Source organism: Aptenodytes patagonicus, chromosome 7 (genome assembly GCF_965638725.1).
Source record: "Aptenodytes patagonicus chromosome 7, bAptPat1.pri.cur, whole genome shotgun sequence".
NCBI classification, from domain to species: Eukaryota; Metazoa; Chordata; class Aves; order Sphenisciformes; family Spheniscidae; genus Aptenodytes; species Aptenodytes patagonicus.
Genome location: NC_134955.1, coordinates 46095971 through 46118290, shown reverse-complemented (window position 1 = coordinate 46118290; position 22320 = coordinate 46095971). Strand labels below are relative to the sequence as shown.

The 22320-nt window shown below is 42.5% G+C and overlaps 1 protein-coding gene across 1 annotated transcript; it reads left to right on the top strand.

Annotated features, from left to right (window-relative positions):
* Positions 1 to 86: 86 nt before the first annotated feature.
* FBXO33 (F-box protein 33) lies at positions 87 to 21714 on the top strand. The gene is made up of 5 exons (XM_076345079.1): positions 87 to 200; positions 1110 to 1612; positions 8269 to 8379; positions 13946 to 14631; positions 19738 to 21714. The coding sequence occupies exons 1-5, from the start codon at positions 87 to 89 to the stop codon at positions 20007 to 20009; spliced, it is 1686 nt and encodes a 561-aa protein (XP_076201194.1). The 3' UTR covers positions 20010 to 21714.
* Positions 21715 to 22320: the final 606 nt, after the last annotated feature.

Sequence of the window (22320 nt, the reverse complement as noted above, 5' to 3'; positions counted from 1 at the left end):
TACACCTGCAGTTGATGTCGGCGTGGGTATTACAAAGCAGATGAGTTTTAAGAAACTAAGAGAACTAAGATTTGGCACATTTCCTCATGCATCCCCTCAGGCTCGCGTCCACTTCTGTCACACGTCGGACTCCCCGTCGCGCTTCGCCACCCCTGCGTAGTCAGCGCGTTTCCCGCAGCGGCAGCTGGAATGCTGCTGAGGTAATTTCGCTGGCTGAAAGGCGTACGTGCGGTCAGATACGGGCCTCCCCGCCACCGCGACCCGACACCCTTTCCACGTTTTCTTGACCGCAAGGCGCCCGGGGCAGGCAAGGCCGGCGGCAGCCCTCCCGCGCCTGCCCCTCGGCAGCGCCCAGCGCTCCCACAGAGACCGGCGGCGGCTCCGCCGGCTGCGGAGCCGGCAGAGAAGCTGGCTCCGGAGCCTCGCCCCGGTCCCGGGCCTCCCGCCGCACTGCGTTAGGGCGGAGGAGCCGTTGGGGGCGGAGGGGGGCCCGCGCTGCCGGGCCGGCCCCTCGGGGCGCCGCGCCGGTTGGGCACCCAGACACTTCCGCCCCGATCGGCCGCGGAGCTGCGCTTCAGCCCGCCGCTCCGGGTTTCGCTGCGGGGCTGGGGCGGAGGCACGCAGCCCCCGCCGCGAGGTGTCGGGGGCTCCCGGGCTCCGCTGCGGGACGGGGCGGCGGGGCAGAAGCGGCCCAGCGCAGCCGGCTCGGAAGGGTTAACGGCCAACCTCCCCTCGCGCAGGCGGTTGGGCTGGCTCCGCCTCCCATTCGACCGGTGGCACGTTCCATTCCTCCCGCGGGGCAATTCCTCCTCCCTCCGCCGCGGCGGCTCTCCTCGCCCCGCAGGAACAGAGGGCGGCGCCGGGGGCGTGTTCGCTCGCACCCCTCTCCGGACTGGGTGGTAGGGCCCACGCGGCGCCGCGCGGGCGGGGGGGCTCCGGCCCACCTCTCCCCCCTCGCGCCCCTCCCCGCCGCGCTGGGCGGTGGTAGGGCCCGCTCCGCCCCTCGTCCCCCCCGGCGGCGGCGCGGGTGGTGCGTCCCGGCGGCAGCCGCGTCCCGGCCGGCGCCCGCCCCCTCCGCCTTGTCATTGATGTTGTTGTTTTTGTCGCAGGAGCTGGAGGCGAGGCCGGGGCCGCCGCCGCCTGTGGCCGCCGCCGCAGCAGCAGCAGCGGGGCTCGGGCCGGCGCCAGGCATGTCGGTGTGCGGGGAGGCGGTGGGCGCCGGCTCCCTGCCCAGCGAGCTGGTGGTCCACATCTTCTCCTTCCTGGCGGGCCCCGACCGGCTGCGGGCCTCGGCCGCCTGCTCGCACTGGCGGGAGTGCCTCTTCTACCCGGCCCTCTGGCCGCGCCTCCGCCTCAGCCTCCGCGTCTCGCCGGCCGAGCGCCCGCGCCTCGAGTTCCTCATGCGCAAGTGCGGCTGGTTCGTCCGTGAGCTCCGCGTACAGTTCGCCGCCGACAACTACCCCAGCGGCGGAGGCGGGGCGGCGGCGGCGGGCGAGGGCGCCGCGGCGGCGGGCGACGGGGAGGCGCCGCCGCTGTGCCCGCGCTGGCTCGACCTGCTGAGGACCTACCTGGAGCTGGTGCTGTGCGTCCTGAGCAGCGTCCGCAACAACAGGTACCGCCGCCGGGCCGGCCCCGGAGGGGGGGGAGAGGGCCGCGCCTCGCCCGGCGGGAGCGTGAGGGAAGGCGGCGGGGGCAGGCCCGCGGGGGTGCTGGGGGGGGGGGGGGGCGAGCGGGGCCCCGAAGTCCCCCTGAGCCGCGCGGGGCCGGGGTCTGGCCGTCCCGTCCGCTTCCGCGGGCGGGAGCGACGCCCGCAGCCGGCAACGGCGCCTGTGGGTGACCCGCGCCGGCCGGTTCCTGCAGGGGCTGCGCCTCTGGAGCCCGGGCCGGGGGAGACCCGCGCAGCCGGTTTGGGTAACCCGGTGGATGTTTCTGAGGCTGCGAGTTGAGCGGAAACGGAGGCGCGGTGCTTCAAACTACCTAATTTTTATCGTATTCTGTAATTTGATGGGGAATGTGAACGCAGACGTTTAGTTGGCAAGCGGCTAGTCAATATGCAAAACAGATATAGCTGCAATAATAAAAACTTTTTCGTCCTTTTGAAAGGGCGAGGGGGGAGTGCAGCTCAAATGGAGCAAGTGAGAGCTGGGAGTTTGAATTTGGTGCCTAACAAGGCACCTTTCTCACTTTAAAATATAAGCCTTACTACGGACAGGCTTTAGACCTCTAATGCATGATTGAAAAATAATTAATGTAATGAGAAATTAGTAGGGGGGGTTAAAATTACAGCACTGGTGTTTTTGTGGAGGGAGAGGGATGGAGTACTGCCCCAGTAAAATACTTTCACCTTTCTACCTGTGAGGGTTTTTGCCGTTGAAAAGCTGAGCTTTTATGCCAGCTCTCATGTTACCTGCTAAACTGACATTTGACTCAGTTTTAACTAGGAGGAGGTTTTAATGTTTGTTTATTGAAAAAATACTTCAGACGTAGGACTTTCTTGACCAAATTGAATTTAAATGATAGAAATCTTTTCCTGTGGTTTGGACTTAAGATGTGTTTAGATCCTGCTTTTTCACAGACTTACTTTGGCAGGTTAGATAATTTCCTCAGGTTGGAGTTCTTTAAAATGAAAATACTTGCATTCTCTTTACCGTGTGTGGGTGTGATCAAGATAAATATCTTTAAAAAAAGATAATGATCAGATATCCTAATATATGGCCTCTAGTCAGCACCTAGGACAGGAAAGCAAGGGTATTACAGTTAGGTTATAATGTGTTTGGAAAGCCATGCAGATTTTAGGATAGGAAATGGTTAATATTATTTTCCCTCTGTGTGCATATAGCTTCACCTATCAAGACCAAAAAAAACCCCTGCAAGTATCTTTAGGATGAATTAAACCTTGTGGATGGCCTTTGGGAAACTGTCTGCAACTGAATCATGGTCTGGTCACTGCCCCCCTTTGATTCCAGAGGGATGAGAGAGTAGTTCGAGGCCTTCCTTGCTTCTTTATTTTGAATTGCAGCAAGAGAACTTTAAATGTAATTCCTCGTTGGTTTGGGATGAATGCGCATGTGGTGTGTGAAGTCTCACTTTCAGTTCCTCTGCTCTGTTGTGCCCAGCAGGTACTTCCTGTGGTGCAACTGTGATGGTTGAGAGTTACAAACCTTACTTCTGAAAACGGCTCGTTGGTCCCAGCTCACCTTTATCTTAATTTATTTCTTGCTCTGTGAATCCTCGGTGTGCAAATCACGATCATTTTGCCTTTAAGGAGCTTTCACTTAACTGTTGAATCTTTGGGAAATCCAGCTAATGTTGTAAGTGGAAAAAATGTTGAAGCGATGTTGGTGATTATCTGATCTGAGACAAATATCACTACATGGTCTTGGAATTTTAAAATAAATAGTATCTGCAGATGTTGCCTGGGGTTTTCATTAGAAAAACTAGAATGCTTTTTTTTTTTCTCCCCTCTGTCTCACTAAAATATGAGGCTGTCAAAATTAAATGCGTTGTGAGAAAGCTTTTGGTACGCTTTTTCTTTTGAAAAAGATTCATTCTCCGTGGCCTTATCTGAAACTTGTACAAGGACACTTGCTTTCTAAAGTTCTTTTTACACAGATTCTGTATGCACAGTGTGGCTCAGGACTGCAGTAAAATACTGTGTAGAAGTAGTTGTTTTGCCGGTACTTGTTCTCTGGTAGATTAGTATAATTTTGGTGGTAAGCCAGAGGTGAAAAGTTACCAACTTTGATAGGATTTTGCATTACTGTACTTTCTTGCTGTTTTCAAATCATTTGCATGCTGCTCTTTTGTTTTGAAATGAATAATGTATGACTGAGGAACACAGGGTACCTGGTTATTACAGCAGGCTCTTTTTTATGAGCATTTAAAAAATTGGGGGGGAGGATTTACATTAAACACTTGCCCTTTTTTTCAGATTTACTTTCTGAATAGACTCCTTTTTTCCCTTGAGCAGACAAGTTTTTTAGTTTATTTTGATGTATTTTTTTTCTCGCAAGGTAACTACCGATAACGGACTAGTTTGCATGTGGAACATTGGGTTTTAGCTCTTGAAGTAGAGTTTTGAGATTGAAAGGAGCATTAACATATGCCAAACTGCTGCTTAGTTCTTACTGTGACCGCCTGTCTAAACCGGAGGCATTGTCACCTGCCTGATGTTTAGTTTTGTCTAAGGAATGACCACAGTCCGGTCACTTTATTTCTCTGCTTCTGTTTATTCATCTGTAACTCAAGGATAATTAATAATTCCTTTTTGTGTTTGCTGTATGATATTGTATGTGGGATAGCTATTGTAATTTCCAAAATAATGGAAACAGCAGCATTTTTAACTTCTCCAGTGGCTGAATCACTGTAAATGTGTTCCTTTTGGAATTAAGTTTAAAACAGGATGGTTCTTTCATAACTCCTGTCAGCCCTTATGATAGCTTTTTGGCAGAGAAGTTCAAAGAACTTCCATCTTATACTTCAGAACTGGGGAGGAAGAAATCTACTTCTGTGAAATGGTATGCTGTTTCTTAACTGTGTAATCTTGTTGTAGGCTTTTAAATCTATTATTAAACAATACAGCAACAACCCCCCTCCTTGCAGGAAAAAAAAAATGTAGTTTAGATGGCTCTAGAATTCCTTGAGGATTTACAATACCGCAGGACCTAAGAAAAGTAATGCAATTTCTAGATGCTCTCTTGGGTGGAGGAGAACGATGTGTATTTTTGCTAATAAAACCATTTTCTGTACAACATAAAATCACCAATCTCTAAGCAAATCGGCATGTTAAGTCTCTAGAAAAATATTTCGGAGCAACCTTCACTAATTCTGATGGAAGTAAGGAAATAACTACTTGTCTGCAACTTGGTTTAAAAACAACTGATAATATTCTGACAAGTATTACTGCTGGCAGCCAGCTGTCATACAAAAAAAAGTATGTTCTGGGTCTGTCTCATATTTGAGGTAGAGCTCAAGTCGACATAAACTTTATTTTGTGGGTGGCAGCATATTACTCCCAAAATATTGCTTTAGTAGCACTGGGACCATGATGAGCTCTAAACTTATTTAATTAAAAGGTACTAAGGTAGTATTATAGTGATCTGTAACTTTTCCATGAGCTGTTATGTTTATGACAGTAAGTGAAGCAAAATAACAAAGTATATTATTGTTTAAACAGTTGATGTTCTACTTCCTGTTAAAAAAAAAAGGGTCCATGGGCATAATGTTCTGTAGCAATAACAGGAGGGACAAGTTGTTTCTTAGTGGCTCTTAAGAGATCCTAATAATCTGTGCCTTCTCAAATTGATCTTTCAAAACTAAGTTCTGGAAGGCAGGTGGGAGGGAGATAAACCTTCTGTGAGTCACTTCAGTGTATACAGCAGCTAATAAGCAACTGCTGATCATTCAGTAGGAAAATTCTGTGTTCTTCTATGTAACTCTGAAATCCCAAAGTATGGTCTCTCCTCTGGCTGCTTACATAGGAAGGTAGTGATTCCAACCCCCCCCACCCCCCCGCCTTTCCTCTGCAGTACGTTAATTTGTGTGACTTGTTTGATCTTTGCTGTGGAAACAAAAATGCAGATTATAATAAAACTGTGGTATCTTGGTGAAGTACGGTACCTATCTTGGAGTGGCCAAAAATTGGTGAATCGCTCAAAACAGTAGACTGCATCTGTATTTGAGGTTTTCTAATGACTCCTTTCTATTGGTCTGAGCAGGCAGCTGAAACTGGCAAAAACTAGTATAATAATACAAGACGTGCCTTACCACTTTGTTCATGTTGAATGTAAGCAAGGCCATTTTGTTCTTTTTTCATTGGGCGTTCAAAAAGACCACCCAAAACTGAAGATGAAGTGTGGTAAGCAGCTTATTACTTTTAGTAAGCTTTTTGAGCTAGTGGAAAATAAATGGTTTAGAAATCCCCCCACAAACATGTTTTTCCCCAGCTGTGTGTATGGGTAGTACGCAGGATTAAGATGCCATTATGACTTTTAGCAAAAGATGGCAATTAACTTCTAAATAATTTTATTTAAATAGCAATCACTTTACTAACTCTCCGAAAGAAAGATGAGGTGTGAGCTGAATGCCATAGAGATTATATGACACTGCAAATAGTAGCAAAAATCTAATATTGTGTTGAACTGTGATCAGATTTGTTGATAGTAATAACTGTGCTGTGAATGGAAAAATAATTGGATGTTTTCATTGCTTAAGTTTTGAACTTTTCCGTGTGTCTCTGTAGCGCATGAAATGGCAGTCAAATAGATGTAGTAAATATGTGTGGGATACTAGTAAATAGTGTTTCATGTGTCCTGTAGTTCGGTGGCTCTAAAATTAATGCTTGCCTCCAGTAGCATTCAGTGGGGGTGTGAGTAGCACAAAACAAGACCTGTGTGTGATGTGAATACGCAGGTGATTCAAAATTGTTCTGAAGATTGCATTTTGTCTCTTAGCTCTCAGAATTAAGTCACTGAGATCAGAAGATAAAAGCTTAATTATAGCATTGGCTGTGAACACTGCCTTTCACACCAGGTGGAGATTTCTGCTGCTTTCCCTGTCCTACCAGACTCTTGCAGCTTTTGAGGAAAGAAGAGCCCAAAATACTTTCGGTGGTGGTGCCAGTGCCTGCAGATTTCCCTGCCAAGCTTATTCTTCAGTATGATCAGGCATTGTCTTAATCAGATTTATAGAATATTGAGCATGTGGTCAGGGCTCAGTTTATATTAACGTATCATCAGTATGGTAGTCCTGTATTTAAAAGACTAAATATTAAATTGTTAGAATTTCTGAAACAGTTTTAAAATGTAGGTATTTTGCTCCAGTATTTGTCTGACTCAATATGAAGCTTGTGGATCTTGCTATTAAGTTGTTGTTCACCTATAGAAGAAAAGTAGCAGGTGCAACAGTGGATAGATTTCAGGAAACTAGTGTACGGTTATTGAATACAGGAACTTCAAAACAGGTAAATTATGACTTAGGTAGATACCAATTACAGACTGCAATTCATACGTACTTAAAAAATGTAAAACTTGACTACTTGATACTTCCCCCGGACCCCCGCCCTTGGTAGAATATCAGCTCATACTGTGGAGGTAGTGAACTGTCACCAGAGCTTCCCTATGCTTTGAGCATTATAATTATATTGCATTTTCCTCAAAGCTGCTCTGAAATATTAGCGTATGATTTGTAAGCCAGAAGAAATAAGGATTTATGTAACTCACTTAATTGTCAGCTACAGATTAATTGGCATCTACTGTTTAAGATGAATTTAACTCATGTATCCATTTGTGATGAAACTGGAGTTTCTGCCATATTAATTATCAAGTGCAGACTAGTCCTTGCATGTTAGGAGTAAATCTAATTTACAGCATGTATAAATAAAAAAAAAGTTGACCCGAAACCTAGTCAGTGAAAAAAATAAAAATCTTAAAAGTAAATGCCGCACCAGCTACTCTAAAACTGCAGTCATTTTCATATCTCTTGCTTGATCTTTTTTAGGAGTAGAAAAGATGCCAGTCAGAGAAATAAACTGTACTAGGGAAAGGAAAACTGACTGTCTAGCACACTGAGTCATGTCCAGCATAAACTTAGAGGTGGTTCTTTCACTTCTTTTTAGGTATCTCTTCTAAAAATTAAAATTGTGTCATGGTGGACCACTAATCCTCTTCTGGTCACTGATGGGAAATATTAGAACAGCTTCCCCTACTTTGATATAATAGAAATTAGACACTGATTAGGGTGTGGGGAGCTTTCGCTTTTCCTGTCTGAGGTTTGTGTTGCCTCGATTGAGGCAGCTTTGGGCTCCCATTTGTAACCCAGCTGCAATACGTAAGTGCTCAGACAGGGTTGTTTGTGGTTGCATTCTACTTGGGCATTAAATGTAGTGTTAAAAGGAATAGGTATTTGATGTTTTCATCTGTGAGACTTAACACACATGTTCCAAGGATTAAAAAGTGCATGAAAGCACTGCTAAAAGTTTTCTTTATGACGCTGGCCTGCTGAAAATACTCCTGTGGTGACTGAAAACTGGCATTTGCTTTTACAGCTGGATTCAGCAGTTTGTGTAGTCCTCTTCCCCTTTATACTTCAGTCTCCTTTTTTGTAGTTCCATATGTGCCTGTATTCTAGGACAGTAGGACGCTTCCCAAAACAGACTACATGTTCCATGTAATAATGTGTTCTTATTGCCTGTGTTTGTCTTATCCAGAATGATTCCTCACAGTGTTTTCATTTTGTGTACAGATTCCTTTTTATTTTGTCATTTCATAGGAACCTCCAGAAGTTAAGTCTCTTTGGGGATATAAGCATTCTGCAGCAACATGGAAGTATATCAAATACGTACCTCGGCAAGGTTGACCCAGATGGCAAGAAGATTAAGCAGTAAGTTATATTTGTAAATTATCAAATACATTAATAAAAACAGATAACAGAACACAGATTTTTTCATGCCTGAAATACATGACTGAGAAAGCTTTAAGTTTTTTAATAGGATGAGAATCTAAATTCTTAAATTGAGTTGATTTCTGTTCCTACTATTTACATGAAGTAGTCTGGGTTTGTGGCTTTGTTTTTTCCCCATCTCAGCAGGGTGAGAATCCTTTCTTTCCTCTTTTCATTGTGTTCTAGAAACAATATTATGTTAATGGCACAAAAGGGGAGGAGGGATGGGGGGTTGTTACCAGCACCTCTACTATTGTTGTACATGGAAAAAATTAGAAAAGGAAGTAATCTGTTGTATTTCACAAGAATTGAGGACATGTAGCAAGTAAACTTGAAAGAGAACATAAACACAAACAACTTATTTCAAGTTGCATCTCAAAACTAGGTTGTGTATTTGCAGAATTCCTGGAAGATCGTAGCTCACAATGTGCTTGTGAAGTTCAGAGGTGTATTTTAGCTTGCCATAATTACATTGTGGTACAGTCCTTGAATGCTTATAATCAGAATAGCTAGTTCTTCTTCTTTGGAAAAGGTTAAATACAATGTAAAAAAGCTCCTGACTTCTGGAATAAATTACCACAGAGGGAGTAATGCTAAGTTAACTATTTTAGCAGTTCTGCTAAAACTTTCCATGTAGATAAAACCTGAATACCATCATTTTAATTTGTGTCAGTTTAAACATCTTTCTCCCAGTAGCTTGGGAGTGGAATAAGTACATCCACTCTAGATCTTTACTATTATTTTTTAGAGTGGTTTTAGAACTAGTGTAGGTATATTACCAGATCAATGTATGTATGTGAACACAACCATTGAACTAAATGTTTGGTCCTGACTTAAATTTGCAAAACAGTGCAAATACAGATGTGTCTCACATACTGTATCTTTGTCATTCGTTACGCTTAGAAAGCAGAACTTAGAGCAATTTGGGATTCTATTTAACACGTGTACTGTAGTGCTGTGTGCAGGTAAAAGGCTGATTCGGTAAAAGCTCCTTTTTTCATAACCTTTGTTGTGAAAACATAAATATATAATCAAATATTTGCCAAGGGGCTTGAAGAGAGCCATCTAAGCAGATGTTTACTCAGCTGAGTGCATGGTTAAACATTTCTTCAAACAAGTAACAAAAATAAGTATGCACATTTCAGAGCCATAAACCGTTCAAAACTCATTATCTAATTTGAAGTTAGTCTTTTAGGTGAATATTGACCTTTGCACATTTTGGAATGAGCAAATAAATGCTACCTCTTTTTTGTCTGTTTGGTTTTGGTGGGGTTTTTTGCTAGAATAAAACAATGTATTTGGGACCTGCTAGTCCTTTGCTAAATTAAAGGAAAGCTGGCAGTGTTTTATTCAGTGTTCTCAAGTTCATCAGCACTAGCAGCAGATTTACTTCAGGAAGTAAATCTTTATGGCTCCTTAATCTTGTCTTTTGCACTTGGGGTTTGCATCAGCTAAGTTGCAAAACATGGATACTGATAACTAACACTGAAAGATATTGAGCAACCTTTGGAGACAGCGTTATTGGTAGTTGAGGATTTTTGGAACCTGTATGGTGATAAACCTTACTAGCTGTTTCGGGAACTTCCTGCAATTAAAGCAGTCGGGGAAGAAAATGTGACACTTCCTTAAGTCCGTAGCATTGAGCTGGATGTAACAGACCGTGGGTGAAATCTCAGCTAGCACAGAACCGTTAGGATGCTCCCCCACGTTAAGACTAAGGGTTGTTCTGAGGGAGAGGAGGCTTTGGATTGTGTTTTCAAAAATGTATTTTTGCAGTGATCAGCATGGGTTTGTAGTGCTTGTTCTTTTTCTGTATAGCATATGTGTCCCTGGTTGCTTTCTAAAATTCTCTTTACAACTTAGTTCATTACTGTTGGGAAGCTCAGCGTAAACAATACATTTGTCTTGAGTTGAACAAAGGGTAGTTGTTTAAAATTTTGGCTTACTGAAATCTGTTTCCCATGATTGATCCATGTGGTTCAGATAGTTTGGTTTCCAAAAGAACCAGTTTAGCCTCTGTTATTAAACAGAACATTTTGATTGATAGTCTTTAATTAAACAAATGGGCTCCATATGGACCTTGGTAATGTTTGTTTCCTGTCCAGGGCCATCGATGTGCTTCGGTACTGGTCAGGACTGTTTTTTGGGCTTAAACAGTTAACTCAGCCTGTCTAGTCAGGCTTTGGTCTGTCCTCTAGCTGAAAGCACCATTTGGGGCATTAATTGTGAAAGTAATTTATTTTGAGGCTTTTATTTTTTAAATAGTTTGCTCCAGTATGATCTTTTGTAGGTTTAGGTTGATGGTGAACATCCTGTAATTGCTGCTTACAGGGAGCAAAGGGGACTGATTAAGTACACTTGCTGAGGCATCACTAGGGTTATGTTGCTTTCTTGCATGTGCTGAGCTCTGCTTATATTTTGTGTGATACTTACTAAACCATGCTTAAACTTCAGCTTTATAAGCGAGCTTTAAGATAACCGTGTATAAGTTAGGATAAATGTAGTACTACATGCTAGGCAGTTGAAGTAGAAGTTAATATGATAATAAAGTAGGTGTTAATTCCCAAGAATTCACTTAATGCGTCTAACTTTCTAGAACACAGTTCAAACCATTTTTGCAAACTCCAGTTAGATGCAGTCTGTTTATGAAAAATAGGATGTGCATAGGAATTTGCAGGGGAGAAAAATACCCTGTTAGGATATTTGAAAAATTTATTTGAAATATATTAAAACTAATGGCATGTGGTTTATATTGTGCTTCCTGTCTGGCCTTATATAAAGCAGGTATTAAAAACAATCCAAAAGTGATCACTATTAAATATTCCCTATTGACATGTTTGATCTCTTTTTATTAAATTGGCAAAGAACTGGGGAAAGGTGGCTGGAAAGTTTTCTTAGTCTAGCAACCCGTAGGTCCTATCAGCACAAATCTAAATACTTGTATAAATACTTTGGTGCTTGCACTAAAAAGTTGATGTGTAGATAGCATTAAATCAGTACCTCTCTTTTTAAAAGTTATTTAGTGCAATTCCCACAGGGGAGAAAACCCACCCTACAGCTGCAGAGTTGTGTATCATATTTCTTTTCATTAAGTTGTGCGAGTACTAGAACAGTATTCTTCTAAGCTTAGATGTTTAAGTCATATTGGAAGCACAATTTAAACGAATTTTTAGTGCAGTAAGGTATATAGATGGTAGTATTCTACTGAGCATCTCAAAATTGATTTGTCATCTTTTCAGTTGTTCTGTAAAATATTACAAGGACTATTAAGATTGACTGCTTGGACTATTACAAAATAAATTCTACCATTGCTGCAACTATTACAGCACCTTTCATTGATGTGTATGGTGAGAGGGGGGAGGGAATAGCCTTTGTTCTTTGGAAGAAATTAGAGAGGTTCCTGTGGTAGAACCTTTTTCTTTGGGGGATTGTCAGAGAATCTGTCTTCAATTTAAGCATTGGCAGGAATAATTATGAAATAAACATTGCCAGGATCAAATAGGGCTCATCTGAACTGTAAAAGATTTTAGGAATAAAATAGCAAAACTATGCTATCTGTGACTCGACCTGTTATTTAAAACTGTGTTTAATTTGTGTCGCAGTTGCCAGTCCTCAGTTTAAAAAAAAAAAAAAATTCAGAGAAGATCTGGAAGAACTGAAGTCTTTAAACCTGATGACTATACCAGGCAAAACCTTGGGAACTATTCTGAGGTGCATAATAGATAAATACAATAACCACACCAACTTTCCCACTTAAAAAGAGAAGTCAGGCCTCGCAAACCCAGTACATTCTTAGGAGAAGGAAGAAAGCACATGCAGGCAAGGGAGAGGATGAATAAGGATTGATCTTTTAACTTTCTTACAACAGAAGGATTATAGGGCATCAAAGGTAGTAGGTGACAGGTTCAGAGCAAGCAAGAAGGGGGGGGAATCGCACTGCAGAGTTCTTTATTATTGGATGTTACAGTTGCTAAAAGCTTACTTGGCTCAAAGAGGAGCCTGGATAAATTTGTAGAAGTGACGTCCCTGAGGGTTACTAAATACAGAAAGCCACCTCTGGCTCAGGAGGTCTGAGTTAAAATTTTTTGGAAACTAAGGAGATATTTGAGAAATATCCCTGTGTGCTTTCCTTGTTCTGTCGCACTTCTTAAGGCATTAGTGTTTCTCTGCTGTCAGTCAGGATACTGGGCTAAATAAGCCTTTAATTTTGTCTGGACATTATCTCGATTAAAGATATGTGGATGAGAATAACAACTTTGTAAGATTGTTTTGCTTAGATGTATGAAGTATACAGATATTCATAACAATAAAGGAAAAAGTGTTCTATGCAAAACATTATCTGATTTGGGGCACAAAAATTTCTGCTAATTTTGTACTGGAGGTGTTTACATCTTATTTCTTGGTGTTTCATGGAACTGTCATAGCCTGGCTCAACTGCTTCCTTTAAATGCTGCTCTTTCCTTCTGGCTGACCAGGGTTTGAGATCAAACTCTCATCTACACGTGTCCTAGAATGTGTATGCTCAAAGAACACTTGGCATTTGGGCAGGAGGACTCTTTTGAGCCTTAGCAGCTGTGGGATGAAGACTGAAAAAATATTTATTTGGAGAAAGTTTGCAGAGCTTGACTGTAGTATTTGAATTTAGTATTCAAAATCTTATCTTAAATACTTTTGTTGCCTTCCTGAATTAAATATCTAACTTAAAGAACATCCCTTCGTTAAAAAAAATAAAGGGGTAGGAGAGGTGGGATGCATCAGAGTAAGTGCATAATAATCATGCAGCCTAATAAATGGCATGAGGATTCTGGAAGTGCCAGAATCATCTGGCACTGATAATCTGAGATTGAAATGTTACCAGGTCCAAGTTGTTTTGGTAAAACTTGAACCTGTTGACACTTGAAAATCCAGTTAGCTGTGCATTCAGAATTATTTAAAGATCATCTTACATGTTTGTTCTTTACCCTTTAATGAGCAAAGTCAAGCAAGTAGTTTCAGATCATTCTAACTTATACTCAAAGTCAAGTTTCTGCAACCTTTCACTGAAAATGACTTTTTTTTTCCATATTGAATTTGCAGTTCTGGAGAGGTTAGCAAATATGAAAAGCTGTTTTTAAAAACAAGACCTGTGTTTTAAAAGCATTACAGGTTTTCTTATTTGCATAACCTTAAAATGTATGTGGGAGGGTGTTAAATACGTGCTGAGAAATACATGGAATGAAGGTTTACAGTGTGCCACTCTTTTTGAAAGACAAAGTACATAATTTTTCTCAAGATAGTTTACAATTTTAACCTTTTAAATGCAATGAAGGTTAAATTGCTGTGGGAGGTCTGCAGAGTCAAGTTCTAACATTCGTAGTTCACAAGAACCATAATAATAGCACCTTCCTGCAGAATAAGGCCATAAATGAAAGAAGAATAATTCTTGAATAAAAAAAATAGAATGGTATGCAATTGGTAAGACTAAACCATGTTTAATAGGATCATTGTCTGTTTTGTTTACTTGCAGAATACAACAGCTGTTTGAAGAGATATTAGGCAATAGCAGGCAATTGAAATGGCTGTCCTGTGGGTTTATGCTGCAAATAGTAACTCCCACATCATTGTCCTCCTTATCAAACCCCATAGCCAACACCATGGAACATCTGAGCTTACTGGACAACCACATCCCTGGTAATACCACTCTTATCACTGCAGTTGAATTGGAGCGCTTTGTGAATCTGCGTTCGCTCGCTTTGGATTTCTGTGATTTTACAGCTGAAATGGCAAGAGTCCTGGCTGACAGCAACCACGTGCCTTTGCATCGACTGTCTCTCCTGGTCCACAGTGTTTCCATAATGCACAAGTCATTGGACAGTATGCCAGAAGATGAGAATTGGAAGGCGCTGACTCGCAACAGCACTAATCTTCGGGTCTATATAATGGCTTTTGATGTCAAGAGTGATGATATGTTAAGGATTCTTAAGCCCAGTATCCCCTTAGAGAGGATTCACTTTGATAGCTACATCACTTGTGTTTCAGGGGCTGTCGTTGACCTCATATCCAGGCAGTATGACAAGTTCCTCACTCATTTTATACTAATGAATGATGTGATAGATATGTCTGGCTTCCCAGATCTTAGCGACAACCGGAATGAAGATCCACTTGTCCTATTAGCCTGGAGGTGCACAAGACTCTCTCTTCTAGCTGTTCATGGTAGGTAATACATTGCACGGGCTTAGTATGTGACTTTGAAATGCTTACGACACTTCAGCCTTTCTAATCATAATGTGTTTTAGCGGAGTGGTGTTCAAAAGTCTGCTGCACAGTTGCTATACACGCTGTTGTACCTTATACTCATATTTTTGTGTTTGAAAATATGAAGGTGTTTATTGTGTATGAGTTTTAAACATACTTGTAGCTTACTAACTTCTGTTGAGAAGTCACATAGGATTTTATTAGACTGTTCACAGAAATGAGGATAACTAAGAATTGAGCATTCTGGGAGGCTTATCCTGAAAGTGGTCTGCACTGTGCAAGTTCCACCAAGTGGCTGGTTATGTGAATGTGAACACTGAAAACGTTTGCTGTTTTACTGTGAGCTCATATGCTGGCAAGATTAGATGATTGTGCTTCCTGTTTGTAAAGAACATGGGTTAAGTGCCCCAAGGCTGAGGGGAGGAAGTCTGTTACCAGTTTGGTAAGACTTTGCCAGCAGATGAAGGCTGAAAAATACAATGTGAAGGAGGTTGCCTTCCTGAGTGCATTGGTTTCACTAGTAATACCCCACCTCTTTATTTGCTGTATAATTGCAAATTAAAAAAAAGTGCGCGTTTGTATTCAGGTCTGTCATCAGTACAGTACTTGCTAGAAGTTACAGTTGTTTGGCAAATCTTAAGGCACCTGAAACTGAAATAATGCAGAATAGTTCTTTTTGTTTGTGCTGGAATCAGCTTACAAAGCTGACCAAGTTTGGCGATGCATGAAGGAGTTAAGTGATGACTCTGTATTGTGTTGCATAAGAATGAATGCCCGTTTCCTCAGGCGGCTTGGGGGAGTAAATCTCCAGTCATTCAGCACAAACAGGAGAGACCTTCAGCAGTGAAGGTTGTACATTCAGATTTCTGTTGGCTGAAGTCAGAAGGTCCTGTTGTATTTGCTAGAAAAGGTTTTTCTATTGTCTTCTGCTGAAAAATCATAGGGGGGGAATCAGTTCAGCTGTCTCTCCTTTATAGTTTCCAGGTCTGACAGATTTTGGATACTGGCACATGACCTTACCACTCTAAACGTGAATTTTAGCGGTTTCTTTTAACATTTGGATACATGTTTGAGGACCTTTTAAAAAAAAAAAAAAAAATTACGTTACCTTAAATTATCCTACTGCTACAGGGAAGTCCTCTAATATATTATCTAAACTTAAAAAGATGGTAAAATATCTGAACATAAGCTAGTGTAAGTATCATTTAATATCAGCACGTGTCTATTCAGTAGAAGGTGTTAGTCTGTGCAGAGCATTGGGAAAGCAAACACCTTCTACAGTTCTGTCTAGCAAATGGTTGTTGCTGCATCTTCTTTCTTTGGAGAGACGCTGTGTATACCTGGGGGAGAGAATGGCCAAATATCACCCTTGCTCTGATGCTGGGATTCAGATTCTTTCCCCTTTTCTCCCCTCCTTGCAGCAGAAGCTAGCTAAGCTGCTTATAAATGCCTCCTGATCTTTTTTTAAGCTGTGAATATGAGTTCTCTGGTACTATAGCATAAGCATCTTTCTTCTAGAGTAGCAACTGTGAGAAGAACGTGACTAGGAAGAAAGATCTAGAATGCTGTGATGCTTTAGTACAGCATCTTAGCCTCACGCTTGTATTTTCTGAGGTTTACCAAATAATGGTTTCTAGCTCCACTTGTCATATTCTTTATGATACTCTCCAGCCTCCTTCAGGAAAAAATGGTGGATTTTCAAGACTTTGTGTTGTAAACATAGAATCATAGAATCATTAAGGTTGGAAAAGACCTCTAGGATCAAGTCCAACTGTCAACCCAACACCACCATGTCCACTAAACCATGTCCCTAAGTGCCTCATCTACACGTCTTTTAAATACCTCCAGGGATGGGGACTCCACCACTTCCCTGGGCAGCCTGTTCCAATGCTTGACAACCCTTTCAGTGAAGAAATTTTTCCTCGCGTCCAATCTAAACCTCCCCTGGCGCAACTTGAGGCCATTTCCTCTTGTCCTATCACTAGTTACTGGGGAGAAGAGACCGACACCTACCTCGCTACAACCTCCTTTCAGGTAGTTGTAGAGAGCGATGAGGTCTCCCCTCAGCCTCCCTTTCTCCAAGCTAAACAACCCCAGTTCCCTCAGCCGCTCCTCAGAAGACTTGTTCTCCAGACCCTTCACCAGCTTCGTTGCCCTTCTCTGGACACGCTCCAGCACCTCAATGTCCTTCTTGTAGTGAGGGGCCCAAAACTGAACACAGTATTCGAGGTGCGGCCTCATCAGTGCCGAGTACAGGGGGACAATCACTTCCCTACTCCTGCTGGCCACACTATTTCTGATACAGGCCAGGATGCCATTGGCCTTCTTGGCCGCCTGGGCACACTGCCGGCTCATGTTCAGCCGGCTGTCGACCAACACCCCCAGGTCCTTTTCTGACAGGCAGCTTTCCAGCCACTCTTCCCCAAGCCTGTAGCGCTGCATGGGGTTGTTGCGGCCGAAGTGCAGGACCTGACACTTGGCCTTGTTAAACCTCATACAGTTGGCCTCGGCCCATCGATCCAGCCTGTCCAGGTCCCTCTGCAGAGCCTTCCTACCCTCGAGCAGATCAACACTCCCGCCCAGCTTGGTGTCGTCTGCAAACTTACTGAGGGTGCACTCGATCCCCTCATCCAGATCATCGATAAAGATACTGAACAAGACCGGCCCCAAAACTGAGCCCTGGGGAACACCGCTTGTGACCGGCCGCCAACTGGATTTAACTCCATTCACCACAACTCTCTGGGCCCAGCTGTCCAGCCGCTTTTTTACCCAGCGCAGAGTACACCTGTCTAAGCCGTGAGCCGCCAGCTTCTCGAGGAGAATGCTGTGGGAGACGGTGTCAAAGGCCTTACTGAAGTCCAGGTAGACCACATCCACAGCCTTTCCCTCATCCACTAGGGATCCACTAGGCGGGTCACCTGGTCATAGAAGGAGATCAGGTTGGTCAAGCAGGACCTGCCTCTCACGAATCCGTGCTGGCTGGGCATGATCCCCTGGTTGTCCGCACATGCCTTGTGAGCTCCCTCAAGATGAACCACTCCATAATCTTCCCTGGCACCGAGGTCAGGCTGACAGGCCTGTAGTTCCCCGGATCCTCCTTCTGGCCCTTCTTGTAGATGGGCGTCACATTGGCAAGCCTCCAGTTGTCCGGGACCTCCCCTGTTAACCAGGACTGCTGATAAATGATGGAGAGTGGCTTGGCGAGCACCTCCGCCAGCTCCCTCAGCACTCTCGGGTGGATCCCATCCAGCCAACATACTGTATTACCTGTGAGATTCTGTTTTACTCTGTTCATGAGCAAAACTAAAGTTGAAATTTTTACTAGCAAGGAAAAACAAATTATGGTGTGCCCATGGTGAATTTGTTGTTCAGTGATACTTGTAGTGAAGTGATCATTCCCTGTTACCTCTGAGTACGTAGCTGGGCAGAAGCTTTTTGGCTGCTGGAAGGTTACTGAGAAACTCCAGGCAAAACTTTTGAAAGGAGAGTTAATTTAAAATGAGATTAAGTTGAGACTAAGATGGTTGTTCCAGAGCATAGAGGATCTGACTGTGAAAAGGTATAGCAAAAGCCATATGCCTGAAGGTATATACAAGGATGGTACGGGGGACTTAACGGCAGTTGTTGTTCCCTTTATTGTTGCACTTTCTGTCAAGGATTTCTTTAGTAAGCTCCTTTGCTATCAAGATAACTGGAAGGTGGTGTGACCTCCTTCAAATCCTGATAGGGGAGTGTCATTGTTCGGGTGGAATTTTCCGTTGGGTTTAATGTCCTACAGCCTTATTGACAGCTTCATCTTCTGTGGACAGTTGTGCTGGAGGTGAAGTATCAGCAGACGAAAATTGTGGGAATTCATGCATTCCTAATGGTTAATATATCAGAAATGAGCCATACAGATGTGTGCAGGCTTCTTTGTTGAAAACCTACCCTGAGCAATGTATTTACAGGAAGCCTTAGAGACAAACAGTAGGAAAAAGTAAAAGAAAACAGAATGAAAACTTCTCCTTCCTTTATTACTTTGACGTCAGTTTTCTTCATTCTTTAACTAGCTGTCTTATTTTGATACATTATGATGCAGAGCGTGTTAACTGCAGTTGAAGACCAAACCACAGTTAGTTTTTATTTTGCAGCAGCTTAACTTTCCCAGTTCAAGTACTGTGCAGACTGCAGCTTTACTTGGAATCTAAGTGGGCATCTCACCGAGAGGCTTAGCACCTGTGAGAATGATGATGAAGGCAGAAGTGAGCCTTTCCTTTTGCAATGGAAGGGCTGACTTGGCAGAGCTCCCAAAAAGAGAAGTTCCCAGATCATCTGTGGTTTGCATCTGAATAAGGAGGAGCTCAGCATTTTTCTTAGTCAGGGTACAGAAAGCTAACAGGTAACTGGGGGGTAGGTGTTTTTAAAGATGGATGCCGATATACGCTAATGGAAAGAGAGGGAAGCTTTGTAATTACGTTTAATCTCAGATAGAATAATAAGATACATGTACATCTTTTTTTTTTTTTTTTTTAATACTGGTATGACCTATTTCCTGGAGAGGCTTCTGGTTTGTGTGTGTTGGGTGGGTTGGTTGGTTGGTTTGATTTGTTCTGAGGGGTTTTTTTAAGTTTACCTCTAATGCAACAAAAGCGAACTTCAGATTTTTTTCCTAGCACAAGCACAGTTTTAAAACAGTCCTTTTATACATTCACTTAGAATAATTGATTGCTCACTCTCTTCATTCTATTTATTTACACTATGAAGTAGATCACAGGAGGTTTGAAATTGTAGATATAACTTAACTTAGAGTAAAGAAGTCTACTTTTCTACAAATGGTGAAAAAATTAGATCTAGAAAAGCTCAGTCAAACTACCTGAAATATTATTGATGCTTCCTTATTCAGAATATAAAATGGGGCTTTACCACTTGTAACCAAAAAAAATCAATGCTGTAGGGGGATTCTGCTAGGTGGAATATGACAAAATAGGTTGGGAAGGATGTTGAGATGCTCTGGTATTAAGAACTTCAGTAAAAAAATGCCTTGTAGCAAAATGACAGAGCAACTTTTCTTTTTTCTTCCCCTAGGTTACACAGTTTGGGCTCATAATCTTATTGCAATTGCTCGTCTTCGTGGCTCTGACCTGAAAGTTCTTGAAGTCACAGAAGAAAGCATTGATTTTGACCAAGGCGAACTGGCTGATCAGGATGTGGATCCAGTACACAATCTCATCGAGCAAGTATCTCTCGGATTGGGTCGACCTTGGCACGCAGTCATGGACATAGAGCTGCTCAGTGTCTTCACTGAGCCAACCCGTCACTTTTACAGAGAGATGCAAAGCTTCAGTGAAGGCATTTAGCTCCTTATTTACAATTCCTGTGGTTACATATGCAAGTAGGGTCCTATTATGTTTTTTCAGTAGTGTGAATTAACCCCTTTTGTGCTGTGTTTAATCAGTATTAGCTATATAGAATTATATATGTGTATTCTACTTCTTGATCAAAGAACGTAGTCGGGTATTGGTTTAGAAGCTGAAAGTGGCAGTGTTTAGGGTTTTCACGGTTAATGGACTTGTCTACCAAACCTTGCAGAGATACAGCCAAAGGCTGTCTGAGGTTGCCGGCTAACTTTACTTTTATTGAGTAAACTGCATTTTGAATGATTTTACTGTTATATCGGAGTTCTGTGCTCAGGAGCCAACTCTTCTTAATACCCATATCCATAGCCCAGTGGATTTCTGTGCTGTCATTGTGTGCTTAATCTGGTAGCATGCTACTTAATAGGCTTAAAAGGAAGAGAAGTCTATCCAGGGCTGTTCATTGTAAGACTCTCACCTTGCTTTATTTCACGTGCAGATTCTGAAGCATGACTTAACTACCATTCTCAGCTGTTAAGCGGCGGTGTGAAACACTAGCTTTTCAGGCACCTGCACTTACAGATTCATTCCATAAGCTGCAGTCTTTTGGATTCTTTGCAAACTCCTCCTCGTTTATTCTCGTGTTCTGTCATCTTCCTTAAAAGTTAGCTTTGGGCCAAAGTTTAAAAGAAAAAACCAAGAATGTGCACTCCGATGAGGTAAAAAGGTAACAGTGAAGACTTCAATACAAAGGTATACACCTGCAAACAAACATTAGTCGTGAAATCCCTAGCAACCAAGTCACTGGATTTTCTCTGTCAGCGCCTGTGTCAGCTGCCAAAGAATAGATTAAAAACGAAGAAGTGCCCACATGCTGGCAGGGGCAGGCCAACTTTTGGCCAGCCAGATACTGCTAGATTGTAATATATAAGGTCGAATTTCGACCTGTGGTACACAGCTGTGCTGTGGCTCAGTCAGCAACCTCAGAACTCTTAACAAACATGCACCTGTTTCACTGTGAATAGTGAATGTAAAGGAAGGAAAGGAAACAAATACAAAGCTTGTTCTATCACAGGTATGAGCTGCTATGATGCATGAAGAACATTCCATGAAGTATGTTTTAAAATCTTGTTATATCTGAGAGGCTTTAAAAGCCGATTTAACTGTTTCAGGGCAACCGCGGTACAGACGTGGTCTCTGTGAGACTTCCACCTGACCCCAGTTTTAAGTGGTACGAATGTTGTGCATTTAATGTTTAAAGGACAGTCTGCAATAATAAAGTAAGTGGCCAACGTGGGTGCCCAGCAGTGCTGAGACCTGGCTGCTATATTGTAAGCTTTGGAAAACACAATTTATGCAACAGATGTCCAGATATGATTCTATTTATGGAAAAAGTTTATATGTGTTTTACAAATGGTTTTACCATCTTATATTAAAATGACCTTTTGACAGGTGTGCGCTGTTTTGTCTCCAGTGAGCACATACCATGCGGATTTTATATGTACATCAGTAGAGTGAATCCACTGGCACAGTGTGTGTATATGCCAGATGTGGTGAGATTTTATCTTATAAATGTGATCAGATTAAAAAAAAAAACTCCTGACAGAAAATGTAAGGAAACCAGCTGAATGTTTGAATTGATGACTGATGTTGTATGGTTTATGTTAAATGTATATTCTTTTAATCAATGAATAAAGCATTAAAAATTGATCGCTGTATAAAATATTTTATTGTATCAGCATGAAGATTTTTAGAATTAAAACGCAACATCGTTCATAAGCTGTGTATAACTGGTAGCTCCCATTGTGTTTAGGTCAATGAAAGAGTCTAAAATCAGTCGTACGGTAACCTTTTCTGATTTGGCTGAATTTTGTCAACGGTTTGGGGGGGGGGTGGAGGAAGGGGAAGGATGCTTTGCTAAAGATCAGACTATCAGACCAGTTAGCACAAACAGTGTATCATGATGTGACTGATTAGACTGGTACAGTAAACTGTGGATTGTAGAATATAGAAGACTATTTTTGAGAAATTCCTGCATCCATTGCAATTGCTTAAATCAAAACCTAATGTGCTCAAGAAAAATGTGTAGTACTTCTTTGGTGTCCCACTATTAAATAGATTATGAATACCTGCAATGCTTCAGTTTGACGTTTTATCCGTACTCAAGAGTACGTAGCTGTGCATTCTGAATGAAAACTGCAAATGTCTGGTAAGCTGTCGAAGAGCTGCCGTGCCCTGCGAGGACTGGCTGTGCCGTGAGAATTGTCGGAGTGGCTGTTCAGTGTGTGCGTGCCAAGCACGGATTTAATTTGAG

Coding starts and splice junctions, on each gene's coding strand:
- FBXO33 (XM_076345079.1), top strand. CDS start 87: ATGCATCCCCTCAGGCTCGCGTCCACTTCTGTCACACGTCGGACTCCC. Junction 1,613..8,268: donor AGCAGCGTCCGCAACAACAG/GTACCGCCGCCG, acceptor GTCATTTCATAG/GAACCTCCAGAAGTTAAGTC. Junction 8,380..13,945: donor GATGGCAAGAAGATTAAGCA/GTAAGTTATATT, acceptor GTTTACTTGCAG/AATACAACAGCTGTTTGAAG.